The sequence below is a fragment of the Danaus plexippus genome, chromosome 10, assembly GCF_018135715.1.
Source record: "Danaus plexippus chromosome 10, MEX_DaPlex, whole genome shotgun sequence".
NCBI classification, from domain to species: Eukaryota; Metazoa; Arthropoda; class Insecta; order Lepidoptera; family Nymphalidae; genus Danaus; species Danaus plexippus.
Window position 1 is genome coordinate 298,852 of NC_083543.1, and position 18,430 is coordinate 317,281.

Sequence of the window (18,430 nt, forward strand, 5' to 3'; positions counted from 1 at the left end):
CAGAATTCAATTAATTTACATAATCGAGTTAACTTACAATAATAAATGTAGAATTGTGTATTTAAAAAATCATTTAGTTATTTTAATACAAACTCATACATTCTTTTTATTTTAATTATAGTTATTTATTACAGAATTACAAAGAAATGGTTTTTATACTGCAAAAATATCGATTCTTTACATTAAACCTTAGTCATAAATAATTTAGTCTCGTATGTCAATAGTGGTAAAACTAAATTTGTATTTTGGTACTTGTTATAATAAATATTAAATTGCTATTAAATGGAAAACTTAATTAAGCCAAATGTAAAGCAACTAAATTGCCAATTTTATAACACGTAAACAGTGATTTAAAAAAACATCTATAATGAAACTATCAACTCCAAGATATACGTTCTGCTTAATAAGTCAACTAGTGTTCATGTTTTGCGATCTAATATTTAATTGCGTTAGTTTATTTCCAAAAACCCGCGATGGTTTGTTGGTATTATTTATGTACGTAAAATACTTAACAGTAAGTACTTGATGCTTATTTATTATTAAGCTTATTCTTTAATTTTAGATTTCAAGACTTATTTCTTATCTTGTCGATTACAATGATGTTGATGACTTTCTTCTCGACTTATTTGTTTCAAGTAAGTTCGATAAAATATCTGTCTTTATAAAACCAAAGACTTTTTTTTATTGTATATTATAAATTGCAGGCTGGCTTAGTAGAAGTTTTGATTCGTAAGTTCCGCGCTGCTGGTTCTGTTATCGTGTCGTATCTGGCTGCTAGTGTATTGCTCCACACGGCATGGTTGATGCAGAAGTGGTCTGACCCAGAATCTGTGTCAACTCCATTCCTTATCGTGTTATTTACATTCCAGAGATGTTGTAAGTTCAAGAGATATTCACCATTCAGTGATTCATTTCATTTATAGAGACAAATTTTAAAAATTCAATTTGAAAATCGAACGATATATTAATTTCTATTATTAAATTTCCAGTGTCCCCGTGGTATTACTTTTTCTACAAACGAGCCGCCCTGAGGGTTAGTGATCCTCGGTTTTATGAAGATATTGACTGGATAAGCCAACAGTTACAGCCTAACCATTAAAGCAGTCATGATTAAATAAGAAAAAATACTAGCGCATTTCATCAAGAGCCGGATCTTTGTTCTCTCTACACTTCCAAAGACACTTATTTAGCATATCCCAAGGACAGCTTCAGTATTTCAGTCTAGTCAGAAGAAAGAATATTTATTTATATATACTTACTGTAAGCTGAGTCACTTAGCATGAAGGTTCTAGTCTGCAGAAACTTCTCTAGTTAAACATTTGTCTCAAAGAATGCTGGAGATAAATAAAATATAAAATGAACATGATTTTCTTTATTTATTTCAAAAACTCAGTATTGTTACAAACACGACTGACAAAACAACAAATATATACAACGACCGTGACGGAGGAACATTCAGATAATTCAGTTTATTGTATTTACATTGAGATATTACTTTAAATATGGTCTGTGGCCTTACATCCTACATTAATGAAGACGGAATAAAAACACACTTAAAAAGGATTATTGAAAACTCTGAAATACCTCATATATTTAAAACTGATAATTTTCTATGTAGCATGTGATTAATATTTCAATGACGTCATCTAAACACTTCAACATTCACTCATGCTGTGACTCCTGGAAACTTAGCAGTTCTTGAATTAGAACTTGGAGCGGCAGAGGGGACAGTTGGACTTGTTGCTTGTGCTGAACCATTTTCTCTGAAACATTACATTAACATTAAAAGCAAATAACCAGCCTGACCTGTTCCTAGACAGGGTTTATTTGTTACGTAGATAATGATAAAAGCCATGACAGTATCTATTAATGGCAAAACATACAATCCGGGTAGAACTGATCAAGCGAAAAATGCCGGAAACATAACATTTATACGCCGTCTAAAATAATAAAGCCTTCATCATATATAGACTCTATTAACCAGAATTACTGCTAGATTTGAATACAAAGGAGGTCGGAGGAGTTTAATTGAAGAATAAACAAAATCTTTGCTACCACTATCAAAAAAAATATAGCAAACTAATATAAAAAAAACTTATTTAAATTCTGGATAAGTAAGCTAAGCATAGATGGATCAAATAAATTGTAAAGATGTTAAGAGTACGTCCACCGCTGACAAGAAAGTTAGCAACACAAGCAGTATAAGGATTTGAAGTATACGGTCGAATATAATGAGGGTGGGGTGCGGTCATTGACGGCCCGATACAGGGCGTCGGAGCTTAGGCGTGCCATTATCTGGATACTCAACAAGGCGAAAGAAACTCAGAGAAATGAGAATAAGAAATACAGAGATCTTCGGAGTCTTCGGACAAACAACGACAACACTCTGGACAGAGAGGGGAATAACACGGAAGATATACATTACATTTGTGGTGGGATTGAGACAGAACTGGTCGTGGAGTTACGGAGATGAGACATGGGATGGAACGAGAACTTGAACACTGATAACACGCCCTAAAGAGATGAAGAAATTGTGTGACGAAGAACAGGTGTGCAATCAGCAGAGTGTTTTGGACCGAGAAGGTCTCCGCCGCAGCAGGTTGAGATCACAGATTATAATTCTATCGTGAGAAACTTTCATCTCAGACGCCATCTCGCAACACATTGTTGTGTGAACTCACGAGACAGGGCGAGTGGAACTTGTTCCGGCACTGATGACACGGCACCGTGGGCAGGCGGCCGCTGGCGGGGTGCATGCGGCAGTAACAGATGTAACACTGGGGAGACGACTCCACGCGCGCCGTCACCGCAGAGATCCACATCTTCAGGGCGTTCAGTAAGGTGCCGTTCTACAGGAAGACATATGGAGGGCGGTTAGAGACGGTCAAACATGCTGCTATTAATAATTATGCAACATTAATGGCACATATGAAAAGAAAATAAAAAAGCATTTTTTCTAAGATTTTCCCAAGTAGAACATTTAAATAAGAAGAATCACAGTCCGTGAATTTTCTCCAAATGTAGACAATTTTATTTATTCGAAGAAGACACTACGTCTGTGAGAGGAACAATAGACAGGTTTTTAGTAAAAAAAAAGTCGGCCGAGTTTCACCTGGTAGGCCAAGTACAGCACGATCCAGTGCGTGTCCGGCGCGGGAGAATTGGGTGGAGTGGACACGTAGGGCAAGGCCAGGGGGTGGGACGGGGCGAAGCGGACCGTCAGCTCCAGCTCGCGCTCCTCCAGCTCTAGCACGCAGCGGACCTCGCCCCGCATCCAGCGGATGGACACTCGCGCCCCGGACAGCTCGCCCGCGCGCTCTCGCAGCTGGGTGAGGTGGCGCCGCACCAGGGGCGGGGTCACCGCGGCCGGCACCAGGCGCTGCAGGGCGCGCGCCGTGCGCGGGGACGCCAGGCTCCAGCCGCGCGCGCCGCCCGCCCCCGACCCGCCCAAGGTGGCCGTCAACACCCAGCACGACAGGCGGGTCACCGTGCGGCCGTTACACCAACCTGACGGATCGTTAGAAAAGATACGAATTGAATAACTGAATACAAAAATGTAAAATTTTTGATTCTAATTTTTGCTTGACACGTTCGGGACGATCCTCGTGTCGACCGTGAGGAATGTTCTTCATTAAAGAGTTAACATTCATTTGTCAGTGTGTAGATGTTTTACCGTAGACGTTTAGTTCGGGCAGAATGTCAAAGTCCTTGAGACAGTGGTCGGGCAGCGTGTCGGTCTCCTCGAGGGCGTAGGCCGCCACTTCCTGAGGCAGCAGTTTGAGGGTCGTCTGCATCCACCACTCCGCGTACTTGTTCTCCCTTCAAACACAGAACATCTCTTTGTAGTATATTAAATCATTTGTTTTTTTTTTATTACAAGTATTGCCAGTGATCACACGAGGATGAGAGACATGGTCGAGGTCCTCGGGTAAACGGAAAGGTGACATTGGGAGTTTCAGTTCGGGATCGGATTAGAATCGCAGTAACCGAAGATGTAGTAGAAAGAACCGAAGTTACCAACAGATATGAACCGGACATGAAGCTGGAACAAGTTACGGCCGATGGGATCTAGAGGTCACTGAGTAGCAATCCCGTACTTATAAACTAAAGTGGGTTACACAAGAGTTGGAGCAACGATCGAGTCAGTGTGATAGGGTCGAAGGTCAGGGGAGGTTATCGAACTAAGCGAATCGTGAGGAGTACGTAGTAGTAGTAGTGAGCGGTGGTACCTGAACAGTTCTATGTACATGTGCGCGAGGTCGGTCCGGGCGGCGGCCGCGTGTCTCAACACGGCCGCGGCCAGCAGCAAAAGGGAGCAGGACACGCGCCCCCCCGCAGACAACCACACCACGCGGGACCCACAGACACCGCTACAACATACATCACATACAGTCACTGCTCGTGTCGATGCATTTTCCACTGCGTACAGCATTACATGTCCCTAACCCCGGTGTTCATACTCACTCGACGTGTTCGAGCGCGGCGTCCACCATCTCCTGTAGCCGGATCAGCGTGTCGTCGTAATAGGACAGGGAGAACTCGGGCCGGGGACTGTCGTCCGACCGGGCGCTCCACTCGGATAACTTTTCAGCTGAAACATATAACACATCGTCTGATCGTTAAGTTACTCGATTAAAATAATATACGATTTTCTGTACTCTTAGAATGAAATTTATGCTCTATATATGTACATACATATCCTAATATAGGGTTTTCCATTAAGGGCGCTTGATCTTTGAAATGCAAAAAAAAAATACATGTAGGAAAGATATTTGCGAAATTTTTTTTTTATTTGGAAGGTCTATCGACCCCATTATGTATGGAATATGACATCATTCAAATGACCGCCACGGCTTCGGTTGGTGGCGCGCACACGAAAGGTCCAATTTTCGATGACTCTGGCGCACAAATCGGGCTGTATTTGATCGATGGCGTGGCGTATGTTGACTTTGAGGGCATCGGTGGTTTGCGGCTTGTTGGCATAGACCTGCGACTTAAGAAAACCCCACAAGAAAAAGTCCAGCGGGGTCAAATCGCACGATCTCGGTGGCCAGTTCACGTCGCCTCCGCGCGAGATGACCATGTCCAGAAATTGCTCGTGCAGAACTTCCATCGTAGCGTGTGCTGTGTGGCACGTAGCGCCGTCCTGTTGAAACCACATGTTGTCCAGATCCATATTCTCGATTTCAGGCCAAAAGAAGTTGGTTATCATCGACCGGTATCGCTCACCATTGACGGTGACGGATACACCATTATCGTTTTCGAAAAAATACGGACCAATCACGCCTCCGGCCCAAAATCCGCACCAAACAGTCACTTTCTGCGGGTGCATTGCCACTTGGTGAACCTCGTGTGGATTGGTCTCGTCCCAAATACGGCAATTTTGCTTGTTGACATAGCCATTCATCCAAAAATGCGCCTCGTCGCTGTAGATGATTTTTTTGCCAAAATCGGCGTCAACTTCCAACTGCTCTAATGCCCAGTCAGCGAACACACGGCGCTGTCTATGGTCATTAACCTTGAGCTCTTGGGTCAGCTGGATCTTGTACGGGTGCAGGCTCAAGTCACAACGCAAAATTCGCCAAGTTGTCGTCTGCGAAAGGCCGAGTTCCTGTGCGCGACGCGGAATTGATTGCCGCGGGTTTTCGAGGACACTGTCGCGCACAGCGGCGATATTCTCGGCAGATCTCGCGTTACGTTGACGCACGGGAACCAGCTGATTGTTAACTGACCCGGTTGACTCGAATTTGTCCACCAATCGACGGATAGTCGACTCGGCAGGACGATTATCGCGACCGTAAAACGGGCGAAGTGCGCGGAACGTTGCTCGAACTGAAGACCCATTTTCATAAAACAATTTTATGATTTGCACGTGCTGCTCGACACTGTAACCTGCCATGGTGGTTTGGGAGGACGGAATGAATATAACACACTGCATTTGACAGCTGTCACTCAAACAACATGGCCGCAATCAGCTGTCAAAGTTCAAGCGTCCCTATTGGAAAACCCCTTATTTTAGTCAATGACCCCGCCCCCTCTCATTCAATTTCATCTTACAGAAAAACAGTAAAGAATATATGTGATCTCTGAGAGCGACATTTTTTCCTTTACCATATCTAAGCTTCTCATAGTCCACAATCACCGTCATTATAACATTCTGCCTGTCATTCAAAAACTTATCCATACAATTTGCTAAGTGCGGCCAGTAGTACCTGGCCGATGTCAAACGTTACTTACGTCGTAAGCCTGAAGATGTCACAACTCACAACTACCAAATATGTTATTACATACGAGTCTAGTATATCAGTATGTTATTCATAGAATGTTATTGTTTATATTCCTACTATTGAAATAATACTTGTCAATCACTATACGGTGACTGACTGACTGACTGACCGTCGTCCAGCACCATGTGCTTGGAGATGAGGTCGAGCGTGTGGAAGGCCAGGTACTTGTAGGCGTGGTGTGTCATCCTGTCCAGCACTCGTATGGCGACGCTCGCTATGTTCCTGAGCTCGGTGTCGGCGCTCCTCGTCTTCACGTGCTGGTAGTCCATGTGCTTGGTGGCCGTGATGAGGCCGGCGATGGTCGCCACTCTACTGGACGTCATGTGCTCGTCCGCTGACTCTGATGATTAAATAAGGGAAATGAACACTTGTTCTCAGGAACGAGTTATTTAATTGGTGGAAAGACCTTATGATTACCAGCCAGCGATGGACGTTTAAGACATAAAACAGGTTTCCGTACTCTATAAGGCATTAATTTAAAAAATTATAAATATATCTATTTGGATCCGAGCCGTTCTCACTGAGTACGATGACGAGCATCTCGAACAGGTTCCTGTTGATGTCCGGTGCGAAGATGTCCTTCCACTCGGTGACGAGCGCGGCCACGTGCGGCGCGGGCTGCTCCAGCACGCAGCGGCGAGGGAGCTCCCTGATGAACGACGACACGCACGACAGGAGCTGGAGCACGGGACGGGCCAGGGCGGACACCTGGAGGGGGAGGGGGGCGTATAGAAGGTTTACCAACAACAGTGTCTATCAATATCAATTAAACAATTCTTTCTGCCCACAGCCTCCAAAAACTGTTGTGATCGTTTTTATTCTTACGTTTGTTTTACGACTACAATATTCCCCTTGGTCGAGGCGAGACAGTCGGTAATGTTTATTGATTACGTTCTCCTCTCTATCTATTTTATATACGGGGAGTAAATAAATAACTAGAGCGAGGCCATACCTTAGTGGCCTCCCAACCCTCGGCGCTGTTCCTGAGCGAGGTGATGAGCGAGCAGAGCGTGATGGTGGTGAAGTCCCACTCCGCGGCGGACATTTCCCAGCCTCTCTCCACGGACTCTATGAGGAAGTCCACGATGGCCGCGTTGCTTATTATTTGGCTCCAGGGCGCCGCGATCAGCTCTCTACGTATCAAAATAACTAATGTAGAAAATAGATTTGATTTGATCTAAAAGGAAATCAACCAGACCACTGCTGTTGATGGCGGAATGGTTCAGTCTCGTTAAACTTCTCTCCAAATTGTTGTTTCAATTTTGTTTTTGTTTTTAAATGAAGTACAACGCAGCGTCTGCGTCGGCTTACTATATGATGAAGAAAAATATAAGATTCGCTGATGCCAAATATAAGTACTCCTGCATCACCTCTCATACAGCATGACGTGGTTGTGTGTGTAGTAGAGGTCGACGGGGGTGTGTTTGGAGCCCCAGCCGGGGGACAGGGCGGCCCGCAGCACATCCGGCTCGTGACTGTGAGCCGCGAACACACTCCGCAACATCACCATGTAACGAGTACGCTGGACCCCGCCGCGCTCCGCCTGCCGAGAACGAGCGGAACAATTATACAACTCTTAGAGACTTCGATCACAGAAGACTCAGGACAAGGTGTCGAGCTCACCTGTAAGCTGTGGAAGAAACCGTTGCCGGTCATGATGTCCTTCAACTTCTCTATACACATGGAGTCCAGAACCTGCTTGGAGAGGTCCGCCTCCACGCAGACCTCCTTCTCGACTTCACAGATGGGTTCATTGTCGGGGTTCATCTTGACGTACTCCTGTACCTTGTCGTCGAACAGCCTGGTCGCGTACGACCAGTAGTAGCCCTTGGCGGCCGCTTGCTCCGACAGATATATCAACAGAGACGCCTTGTGTTTGTACGGCGTCTTGGTGAATATGTCGTCCAGCACGAGGTCCATGCGGTTCTTGGTCTCGTATATAATTTCATAGTGGCACCACTGAAATAACACACACGTTATTGTTGGTAAAGTTTCAGGTAAAATAGACTGTTTCTGCTCAGAACGACACTCACGAAGGCGTATCTGTCATACAGAGTCTTGATTATGACGTATTCGTACAGGCAGAGCGCGTATTGTTCCCGGAAGAACACGTCCGCCATGATGTCCGCGTGCCGCGTGACGATGGCTTGGATGAAGAACGAGCGGAACAGACTCTTGTACACATGCACCATAAGGTCCATTTTGGAAAGTTCCGCGTGGTCCATGTCGGAGGTGGCAACGATGGTCTTGACGACGTCATTGTCGTCTTCTATCGGACAGTTGATGTTCCCGAAGATGCAGTCACATCTCAGGGAGAACACCTCGAGCGGAACGGTCGGCCGGAGCTGGTCGTCCATCAGGGCGCGAGTGAGGGCGGACAGGTCACTGGTGTCTGCGGGCACGGACTCGCTCGGCAACAACACGTGCGGACACAGAGACGCCACGTGCTCTATACGACTCATGTCCAGTTCCTCTATGCTGCAAATATGCGCGTGTTTTTGGTTTCGAAGCTTAAGAATAACACACGCTTGATTAAACTAAAATTGAAATGTATCAAATGGATCAAATTGAGATGTCCTAGAAAAGTTCTCCTTATGGTCCCATTGCATTATTTTTTCGCAGAATTGTTGTAAGCTGCCTGAAATGTAGTGGATTGAACATTATAGTTCGGTTTCGGATACGGCGGTGACTCGGAACACTATCGCGTTATGATAACGAGGTTACCATCATTTAATATCGTGATTTTGTTTGTGTTCTCACTCGTGATATAGCCAGGCCCTCGCCCTGCGGAGCGCCTCCGACGAACACTCGCGACCCAACACGCGCAGACAGTCGAGGAGCGAGGAGTGAAGAGAAGACGATTTCTGATACATATACGGATGATTAGACTATTATATACTATGATGTATCATGTCTGTTGGTCCGCCGACACACACTGTTATGAGATCTGAGACTTTCGCGAGTATTCATTAAAATAAAACTAATATCACGGTAGCTGAAAAGTAACCGAAACGTCGGGAGTGTGTAGTTTTTAAAATAATAAAATTCGCGTAGTGTAAGCCGAAAAATATTAGTTTTATTTTAAATACATTCTTCGCGGATTTTGCATAAAACTTAATAGGAAATTATTATATGATAGAAACAAAGTACAAAGATCTGCACCACGCAATTGTATCTGTTAACACAATACTATGACGGCATTAGTATACTCGTATATATTATTATCGTCTCTATACAACAGATAAAACTATTTGTCTTAAATTATAAGTACTTCTACTGACCGGATGTTTTAGCACCAGTTCGAACATGACGAGGACGAGTTGTTGACAGCGGTCGGACACGTTGGTAGCGTGCAGAGAGAGGACCAGGGACGAGGCCAGGGACGACACCTCGCTCGGCGGAGGCACCGGCATTAGGGATGACAACACACTCAGCACCTTCACCACCGTCGACTCACTCACGCGCAGCTCTGGAGACGATGACGACGATAACACACGCAACACACGAGCACAGGGACCTGACCACTAGTCAGTCCGCCCTCTAGACACGGCGACTGATACTACGATTATCGTATTTATTTCGCATATTTTATTGTTCAGCCGACGTTTACAAGACGGGAAGTCGATCGATTGCCACTTGTAACACCTTGCATCGGTCGATTTATAAGATGACACAGTAGCTCAATTGTTAAAGGGACCCATAGCGACAGCCGGAGTCCGAGGTTCGAGTATTGCTCATCATTAGTATTTTCTAGTAAAGTATTATTATAGATGTACGAACCTCCCCGTTCATCGACAGCCATACATTCCAGTAACAGTTGCCGGGCCGCGGGGTCCTCGGGTCGCTTGCTGAGCCCCACGACGGCCGCCTCGCACACCGGGCCGCGCAGCCAGCTCGCTGCAATAGACGACGATCCCCGCGAGAGAGACAAGGACGGAGACAGACACCACTCCACCACTTGAGGAGGAAACTGAAGAAGAGCGAGACAGGTTAATGGTAATACACAGCGGAGCGAGTTGTTTGGAAACTATCGACAGTGACGATTGTTTACATATCGTCGTTTACAACTTATACGAATTCTTTTTATCACTTTATATGTTGTGAGGCATATTTACTATGAGCCACGAGATTTAATTTGGAGACAGAGCAAAAACGCAATAATAAGTACCTGCTGGAAGGAGTCGTACATGGCTTCGAGTTCTGATTCATTCAAATACTGAGCCAGAGTGAACATCACGTCGACCAGAGCGTTACATCTCATCGTGTCTCCGGACAGCCAGGTCTTGAGCACTTTGTCGTAAAAACCGAATACGTTCTGGCAACCGAAATGCCTCGCCAGAGATCGAAACAGACGCTCGCACTCGAACTCAACCAGCAGAGGCTGGAGCGACGGGAACACCCACTTGGAGACTTGCTTCGTTTGAGCAAAATCGAAGTAGCTACAACACGTGTTGTCCGCGACGTCGTGCAGGTTGTGCTCGAACCGCTCCTGTAGGCGCCGGTCTAGTTCCACTTTAATTGGTTCCTTTTGCGTTTTGTCATCTTCGTCAGCGAATTTGATGCAGCGCTGCTGCCTGGCGTCCTCGTGGTACCCCGTCTTTAACGCTTTCAACATTACAGTGTGAGCTTCGATCGAGTTTGCAATGTCGCTCCGTTCCAGGGACAGGATATCGATGTGCGAGGCGATCGTTGAACCGATGTTCTGCCAGTAGTTTCTTATGAGTTGGTCGTATTTCTCGTCGCTTAAGTCTTTGGAGTTTTGAAGCCAGTGTTTGACCAACATCGCCATCTGCGTGCCGGAATGTTTGATCATATTGGTCTTTGTCAGCCTGTCCTGTGCGGTAGCGACCAGCTCCAGCCACGTCCGGTGCACTTCCGTGATAACTTCAACGACCCAGTCGTCATTCTGCTCGCTCACATACTTCAGACATTCCGCTATATTTGATATCCAACCCTGTCTCTCACTCCTCGAACTCAGTAGATTTTTGTTTTTAAGACTGAAAAACACATTTACGAATGATAAATAGCAATCGGCTTTTATTACAGGGAGTGATCCAACAGTGACGGTAATCCGATATTTGTAGAGTGTATAAAATTATGAAGAAAATAGTATATGCTTCAACATATATCACCTTAGTTATGCAAAAAATTCATGTGAATCGGCGAGGACGTATATATCGTGGTGAGGAGGAATAATTATTGGAATACGAGCTGTCGTTGAGGAAAATCTCCTGAAGATATACACAGTGATGTAATAAAAACATGTGGATACTGAGCCTTTCCATATTGTGCAGTAGCGCGCTCAACATGGGAGTTCCAGCTTGGTCGACGAGTGACCATAAGTCATGTAGCCGGGTAACGGGGACTTCATAGGGCTGTATATTAATAATATTTCCGTTGATAACAAGATAGGAAGAACAAAAGAAAAACGAGTTGACATTTCGAGGGTGAAGTTGAAAAGTTTCATCAGAAACAAATAACTTGGACACCAGCTTCTTCCCGATGCCGAAGAAACTCACGGTGTGATCTTTAACAGGAAACATCCGTTTTTTGGAAAGGAGAAGGAATCAAAATGATGGAAAACATTGAGGAAGAGACACAACGACAGGTTCTTACCGCGACAAAGAAATGAGATTCGGCTGAAGTAACAACTCCGAGACAGCAAATCTTACAACTACAGAGAGATTTTAATTTCATTAGATCGTTTTTGTATAGTCTCGGAAAATTTTTGTCCAAAAGGAATTAAACGTCCAAAGAAAACAGCGCAAAAATGTTCCGACTTGCCAAGACGCCGCGAAATAAATAGAAAAATAAATGTATTTTAATTACAATGTCCTTATTGCATATTGACCATCACTGCTTTCGGATCGCCCTCGTTAATATCAAACATAAAGGAATCATACGCGTGTATGTTCTTAGGAATTCCTTAAATCATTTGTAAACATTAAAAACAACTTTCATAGCAATAACTTGTATAGAGTTAATTCTGATTTTCCCGCACGTTACATGTAGCGAGTCGATCACACTAATACTAATTCCTCTCACCCCTTGAAGGCGGCATCGAAGAAGGTCGACCAGAAGTCTTTGGTCTTCATGTCGCGAGGGAGTGACGACAGCAGGCCGCGCAACGACTCACACAACACACGACACTCCCCTCCACCACCTACACCACACACGGCTCTTAATATATGACGCTTAGACGACAGAAACGATGCCTGACACATCAACAACATTAACTATACGCTTCATATATGTCTGGTGCCAGTCTGTATGGCGGTACTTATGTTATATAATATTTAATCTCACCACTCTCTAGAACACCCACGACTCTCTTAACCAGGAGATCCTTCTTGTCTAACCACTCGTGCCAATTCTGAAGGGAATGATAGTATTAAATCAAAAGCATTCATCAAAAGGCTGTCAATATATAAGATATCTCTGTGCCGTACTGGGTGACTGTTAGCTATCAGCAACATGGCGCTCCAGGGCGAAGCGCCGGACTCCGGCCTGTTGGTGAGCGCCCGCAGCAGGCGGCGGGAGTGACTCGGGGGCGGCGCCCCGGGGTACACCGACCACAGCGAACCCATACAGGAATACCAGGAGTATCTATGGGAGGGGGGAGGAGTTAGGTTATTAGTGAGACGAACCAACATATAGGGTAGCGGTAATAGAGCCACACTAAGCAATTAATATGTATTTCATCTTATACTTAAACACTTATATATTCACCGGACATGTTGGGACTCGTGTGTGGCCAGTTTCCAGAAGGCGTTATTCCCGAGCAGGTGTTCCAGCTGTCCTGTCAGCCAGTCCCGCTGCTCCTCCAGCTGTTCTATATGTTGCAGGTGTTCCGTTAGTTTCAACAGCACGGCTCGCAGCGCCAGCAAGCTACAGCCCAACAGACGGGACACCTGCATACTTCGCTCTTCAACGTCCTCCACCCTGACGAGATAGAATTAAATGATTCCTATTATTGCAATATACACAATAATATTTGCACATACAAACACACACACACGCACGCGCGCGAACCCACACACACATATCGTATACAATACACTCACTTGTTACTGAGCATAGCCTCTGCATTTCCAGTGAGGTTGTCTATTAGTAATGACAGGATTTCCGACTTGCAGAATGATATGGCCTCAGCTAATTTTCCATCAGGGAATGTGTTCTGTCAGAAAGAAATTATTTACTGAGTCTCTAGCTAAAAATATGGTTACATTTATATTTTAACAAAACTTAAACATGGACCTATATAGTAAATGTATCCTTCGACTATATATAACAATAATATGACCAAAGTAATCATCATATTAATACAACCTGAAGACTATTGAGAGCAGCAGTCTGTGCTGGTCCGTGGTCGTCCACGCTGGCCAGCAACCAAGCGGGGAGAATACGTCGCAGTACTGGAGCCGCGCGACGACCGCACGTTGAGATAACAGCACTGTGACATGTCTGGCAATATGATGTGTTATTGGCGTTATAATTAGTCAAAGAAATTGAGTTTTTTTTTTTTTTGGTATAATCACATAGAATATAATATAATATCTGAATTTAAAATATAAGAGACACTAGACACTAGTGTCTTTACGTTTCTGTTGTGCTGATGTTACACAGAAATCTTTAAAAGCTCAAACCATTCCGTTCTTTTTAAACAACACGTTAGTGAAGAGTAAATGAAATAGTACATCAAGTTGTTATTCCCATAAACAACTCTAATTGGCCCGCCCATTACGGATTGTGAATAAAAATAACGATTGTCTGGGGATTTGTGTTACAAACTAAGCTACTGGTAATGAAGTGGGGACGCGGTCGTGTTCTTAGTGAGCTGGACCTTAACCAAGCTTATGAACAGACAAATGTTGATGATAAGATACCAATGCCTCTTACTCCCTACACTCCTATTTGATTAATGAAGATACATTACTTAGCGTTTGGGTAAATGCAGCACAGGCTATATTTCATCTAGAGAAATCTACGGCCTCTGCTAACAAGAAGGGAGTTGCTAGTTGTTTTAGTTTTTAGTATAATCAACATCGTTGAGGTTCTACATGAGGTGAACTGGAATCTAGATATTCACTTAAATATTTTTATTATAAATTAGTATTTGTTGTTGAAAGTAGTTTCCTTTGGCACACGATTGATGTTAATAGTTTTACCCGGAACCAGCTAAAGTTAAGGAGGTTTGGCAAAGGCCCAACAAATAAAGAAACTCTACGTGTATTTCCGAGTAGGTATAAGTTTTATGAACAATTTTTATCCGATAAGTCCAGACTTTTGAAAGCGCTATAAGGCTTGCTAAGAAACTTCTTAGGGACCTGCGGTTGAAATTGGGTTAAAACTGAATATATGTTTTGTTAGTCTCAAGAAACTTTCTATTTTCTGAATTGACATTGTTACAGTTACGGGAAAGAGAACTGCTTCTTATTGGTGATACGTCGGGTTATGGTGTGGAAGCGGTAGTTGTACAGGTAGTGGATGATGGTTCCGAAAGGCCAATTATGATGACACATGATCTTTGCAGAAACATGAGATGCTATGGATATTTTAGCAATGAAATTTGTATGAATATTGAAATTTCATTTTTATTTAGCAGCTCAGTTTGCTATAATCACAGACCATAAACCTTCGATTGGTTTTTGCAATCCAAGTAAACATAAACCATACAAATATAACCTATAACGTAAAACTCGTTTTTAAATATAAGTTTTTATCCATGTAAAATTAAATGTAATGTAGGAAAGTCGATTGGTAAAGTTGATACAATGAGTAGATGGAATTTTCCTACAGTTCCTTTAAACTTAATAACTCATACTTTTATGTTAAAAAGAAACAGAATTCGTGTGAAAAAACATCTGCTTTCCTCGAGGGCTATGTTTTATACGCTACATGGATGATGGATGGCCACATTCAACTTCTGATTCCACTTTAATAATATTCTAGAAAATTATATTATATTCCAGTGTCTACTTGGAGCAATAGAGCTTTACAGACTCCACATGGAATTTTGTATACTAAAGCTGTCACTATATATCTGGTGGTACTGAATGTAAAAGGAGTTCAAGGGAGTAGTTTCTAATGTCAGCAGTGTTGAGTACTAAATAATAATACACAAAAAAAACCTTCAAAGGTGGGTGGTATCTGACAAGAGCGAACATTTCTATTTGCTATGATAAGTGACTGGATGAAGAGATTATTACGTTAATATATAACAATACTATTCTGCATTAATAAGAATATTCAAGAATATATTGTCATCCCAACACTTCCATCAGGATACTACATTAAGACTAGACTCAGATACAGGTAGAACTTTAAGTTTTTGGGAGGTTTCTTTCTAAAGTAATGGGACACAGCATTGGTGTATTCTACCTAATCATCCAGGTTACATTGAAACAAGTAGATAAAGTAAAAAAATAAACTGACAAACTTGAGATACCATTGAGTAAATACTTTTCCATAGTTTTAGATATACAAACTATTTAGTCTGAAGATAAAATTATACCTTTATCCATTGATAACGAGTTCAATCCCTAAATCAGTACCAACAGACAAACCTATGGGAATTCTGATTCTAAAGATGTAACCAGATATACGGCCTGCCTTCTATTTAGAAACCAATTTTATGTTTTGAAATTATGTTATAGGTATAACTGAGAAAATCTTCACCTTGTAAGAAAATATCATATTTGTATTTGCGGGTACTTGTATGGTTTCATTTTAAATAAATAGTTCAACTTTGACAAATACTGAAGACAACGGGCATAATATTTTATATGTTATATTAACCTGTACAGTTTCTCGGACTCTCCGATCACCATCGACTGTGAGTGTTTGGTAGATGTTAGCCCAGCTTGGCAGCGCTGCTACCACTTCTTCTTTATCACCATTTTTAACTAGTTCAGTGAGCTCTTGTAAAGCCTGAAATCATTGTTATTGTTATTTGATATTAAAATGAGTCGCTTTTTATCATAAAATTTGTTATTATAAAATCATTGTATTAAAAAAAAAAACAATCCTTTATATCTTTTTTATATAATAATTAATTTAAAACTTCATTTTTTTACAAAAGAATACATCATAGAAACCCTAGCACACTTAATTAAGGTCGTGAAAAAAAACAAATACCTTAGTTTTAGTGATGGGATCTTTTTTGTGGAATTTTTTAAAACACACTGTATATTCAGGACTAAGGCCTTGGTCAATTGGTGTTGTTGTAAGTGTTGGAAATAAAGCCGGAAGAACTTTCCCGGACCCTGTTATAACGTATGATGAATCCAATTTCAGACTGTTACTAAGTATTTCTGCACTTCTGCCACTACTTGAGGGCTGGAATAGAGAAACGTAAATAGAAATTAACAAAACTAACTCCTAAATCCATGGAACAGATTAATGCCACTTGGTTTTATGTTTTTTCAGATTAACTTATGAAGGCTTTAACCTGAAAAAAATAAAGCAATAGATCCGCAGTATGGTAAAATATTATATGCAGTACTTACCCGAACATTATTCTTAGTTCTCTGGCTCTGTTTTGTTTTTCCACCCATAATAGATTTGTTGTATTCTTAATACAAAAATTTTAAAGTACCTTTATAGTGCCTACATCTAAAATTTTATGATTAATATTTTGTTTTAAAGGAATTGCAAAATTATTGACAAGTCAAACGTATGCACTTGACAAATAATTATTGACATTCACATTTGACTTTTGTAATAATCAAACTGACATAAAGCCATGCTCTCATGATTAAATTGTTGGTTGGTTGGTTGTTTTAAACGTGGCTATGATTGAATTGTTTATAATAATTTTAGATGTCTATAAAATATAATTAATTTTTATTTTATTTCCTTTGTTCTAGTTAATATCTGATGATACAGTTATTGGAGAGGTTACTCTGTTGATTTTTTAATTAATCATATCGAAATTTACCTTAATTTGTTACAATAATCATAATGCATTTCAGGAATCATCTTATTATAATTAATATCCTAAATGTTATGTAAACTAATGAAGAAAACGTTATAACTGGCTTTTTAATTTTCAACAATTTGTTTTTATCTTGTAAATGTTTTTCTTTTAAATTAAGTTTTTACTACCACTTCGCTTTTTGTGAAAAACATTTAAATATTGTGATGAAAAATTTTGTATGTTAATCAACTGATTAAACATCTTTAGGACGAAACCGATTGTGTGATCCTACACATGTTCTCAATATATGCCTCTGTTAATTGTTACTATCAAATAGTCACCCCAGATTAAGTTGGAAGAACAATTATTATAAAAAATTCCAATGGTTTTTACACTTATTACATTTGTTTAACGATTTAGCCGGATGTTTAAAAAGCCTTCACCTTACTTTTGTTTTCTTAGCTCTATCTATGGCTATCACTGCCGTTAATTAACTGAAATAATAAAAATAAAGAAGAATAACTTACATTGCCTTTCGACGAGATTAATTTGTTTGATAATACTAAGGCCAAAGCTCTTTTTTAGAAGTAATCACTGTGCAGATTATTTAATTGGATAGCCGTTTTCTTCTAGATCAGAATATAATATTCCATTTGATCAGAATTTAATGTATTAAATTGTGGCGAAACCGGTCACACATTACTTATAAGTTGGAAACTGACATCATGCGTTGCTATCCGAGTGACAAAACAGATGTCGTTTTCATGCAAGTTTTACAATATCCATTATAAACGATCTTCAATTTCGAAAACATTTGAAGAATAATACAATGAACAAGCTTTTAAAATAGTTTATTGGGAGTAGCTTACTTTTATTTAGAAAACATAGGTTCAACACCACATGGGCAAAAACTCTCATCCCTGGACTACCTGGACCTGTTACACTAATTGGAATCTTTAAACCCTCGAAGAGATGCGGCTTCATTTATGACTTGCTACGTTTTTATTATTTCATTCTTCTCCTTACTTCTTATATAGATAAATAAATTAATCAGAAATGGTCATTGTCCACCAGGTGCAGCATCTTTTACGTATTATACAAAATGACATATCTGTTTGATATGATCATGATTCTTTGAGCTCGTTTCCATGGATCCATGGATGGATTTTTTTTATATATCAATGGATGCAAGGATTTTTTCATTTAATTAATTCCAAATTATAAT

General features: G+C 41.5%; 2 protein-coding genes across 4 annotated transcripts; one reads left to right on the forward strand and one right to left on the reverse strand.

The window, feature by feature from the left end:
- Nucleotides 1-225: 225 nt before the first annotated feature.
- LOC116766737 (transmembrane protein 138-like) lies at nt 226-1,361 on the forward strand. Of its 3 annotated transcripts, none has more exons than XM_032656815.2 (4): nt 226-495; nt 563-635; nt 705-876; nt 990-1,361. In XM_032656815.2, the coding sequence occupies exons 1-4, from the start codon at nt 368-370 to the stop codon at nt 1,097-1,099; spliced, it is 483 nt and encodes a 160-aa protein (XP_032512706.1). In that variant the 5' UTR covers nt 226-367; the 3' UTR covers nt 1,100-1,361. The 3 variants fall into 3 exon arrangements, with proteins under 3 accessions (XP_032512706.1, XP_061377424.1, XP_061377425.1); XM_061521441.1 differs by having other exon boundaries at nt 386-476; XM_061521440.1 differs by lacking the exon at nt 563-635 and having other exon boundaries at nt 232-514.
- LOC116766735 (E3 ubiquitin-protein ligase listerin) lies at nt 1,358-16,983 on the reverse strand. The gene is made up of 25 exons (XM_032656812.2): nt 16,796-16,983; nt 16,425-16,625; nt 16,086-16,217; nt 13,617-13,751; nt 13,352-13,464; nt 13,017-13,229; nt 12,737-12,893; nt 12,594-12,660; nt 12,333-12,450; nt 10,456-11,284; nt 10,068-10,257; nt 9,569-9,756; nt 9,048-9,151; nt 8,321-8,765; nt 7,911-8,246; nt 7,658-7,830; nt 7,240-7,420; nt 6,809-6,995; nt 6,397-6,627; nt 4,465-4,591; nt 4,230-4,370; nt 3,674-3,819; nt 3,113-3,507; nt 2,682-2,849; nt 1,358-1,763 (listed from the first exon to the last, which is right to left on the reverse strand). The coding sequence occupies exons 1-25, from the start codon at nt 16,841-16,843 to the stop codon at nt 1,704-1,706; spliced, it is 5,085 nt and encodes a 1,694-aa protein (XP_032512703.2). The 5' UTR covers nt 16,844-16,983; the 3' UTR covers nt 1,358-1,703.
- Between the last annotated feature and the right edge of the window lie 1,447 nt (nt 16,984-18,430).

Coding starts and splice junctions, on each gene's coding strand:
- LOC116766735 (XM_032656812.2), bottom strand. CDS start 16,843: ATGGGTGGAAAAACAAAACAGAGCCAGAGAACTAAGAATAATGTTCGG. Junction 16,626..16,795: donor GAACTAAGAATAATGTTCGG/GTAAGTACTGCA, acceptor TCTCTATTCCAG/CCCTCAAGTAGTGGCAGAAG. Junction 7,421..7,657: donor CACGTCATGCTGTATGAGAG/GTGATGCAGGAG, acceptor TTTGATACGTAG/AGAGCTGATCGCGGCGCCCT.
- LOC116766737 (XM_032656815.2), top strand. CDS start 368: ATGAAACTATCAACTCCAAGATATACGTTCTGCTTAATAAGTCAACTA. Junction 636..704: donor TCTCGACTTATTTGTTTCAA/GTAAGTTCGATA, acceptor TATAAATTGCAG/GCTGGCTTAGTAGAAGTTTT. Junction 877..989: donor ATTTACATTCCAGAGATGTT/GTAAGTTCAAGA, acceptor TTAAATTTCCAG/TGTCCCCGTGGTATTACTTT.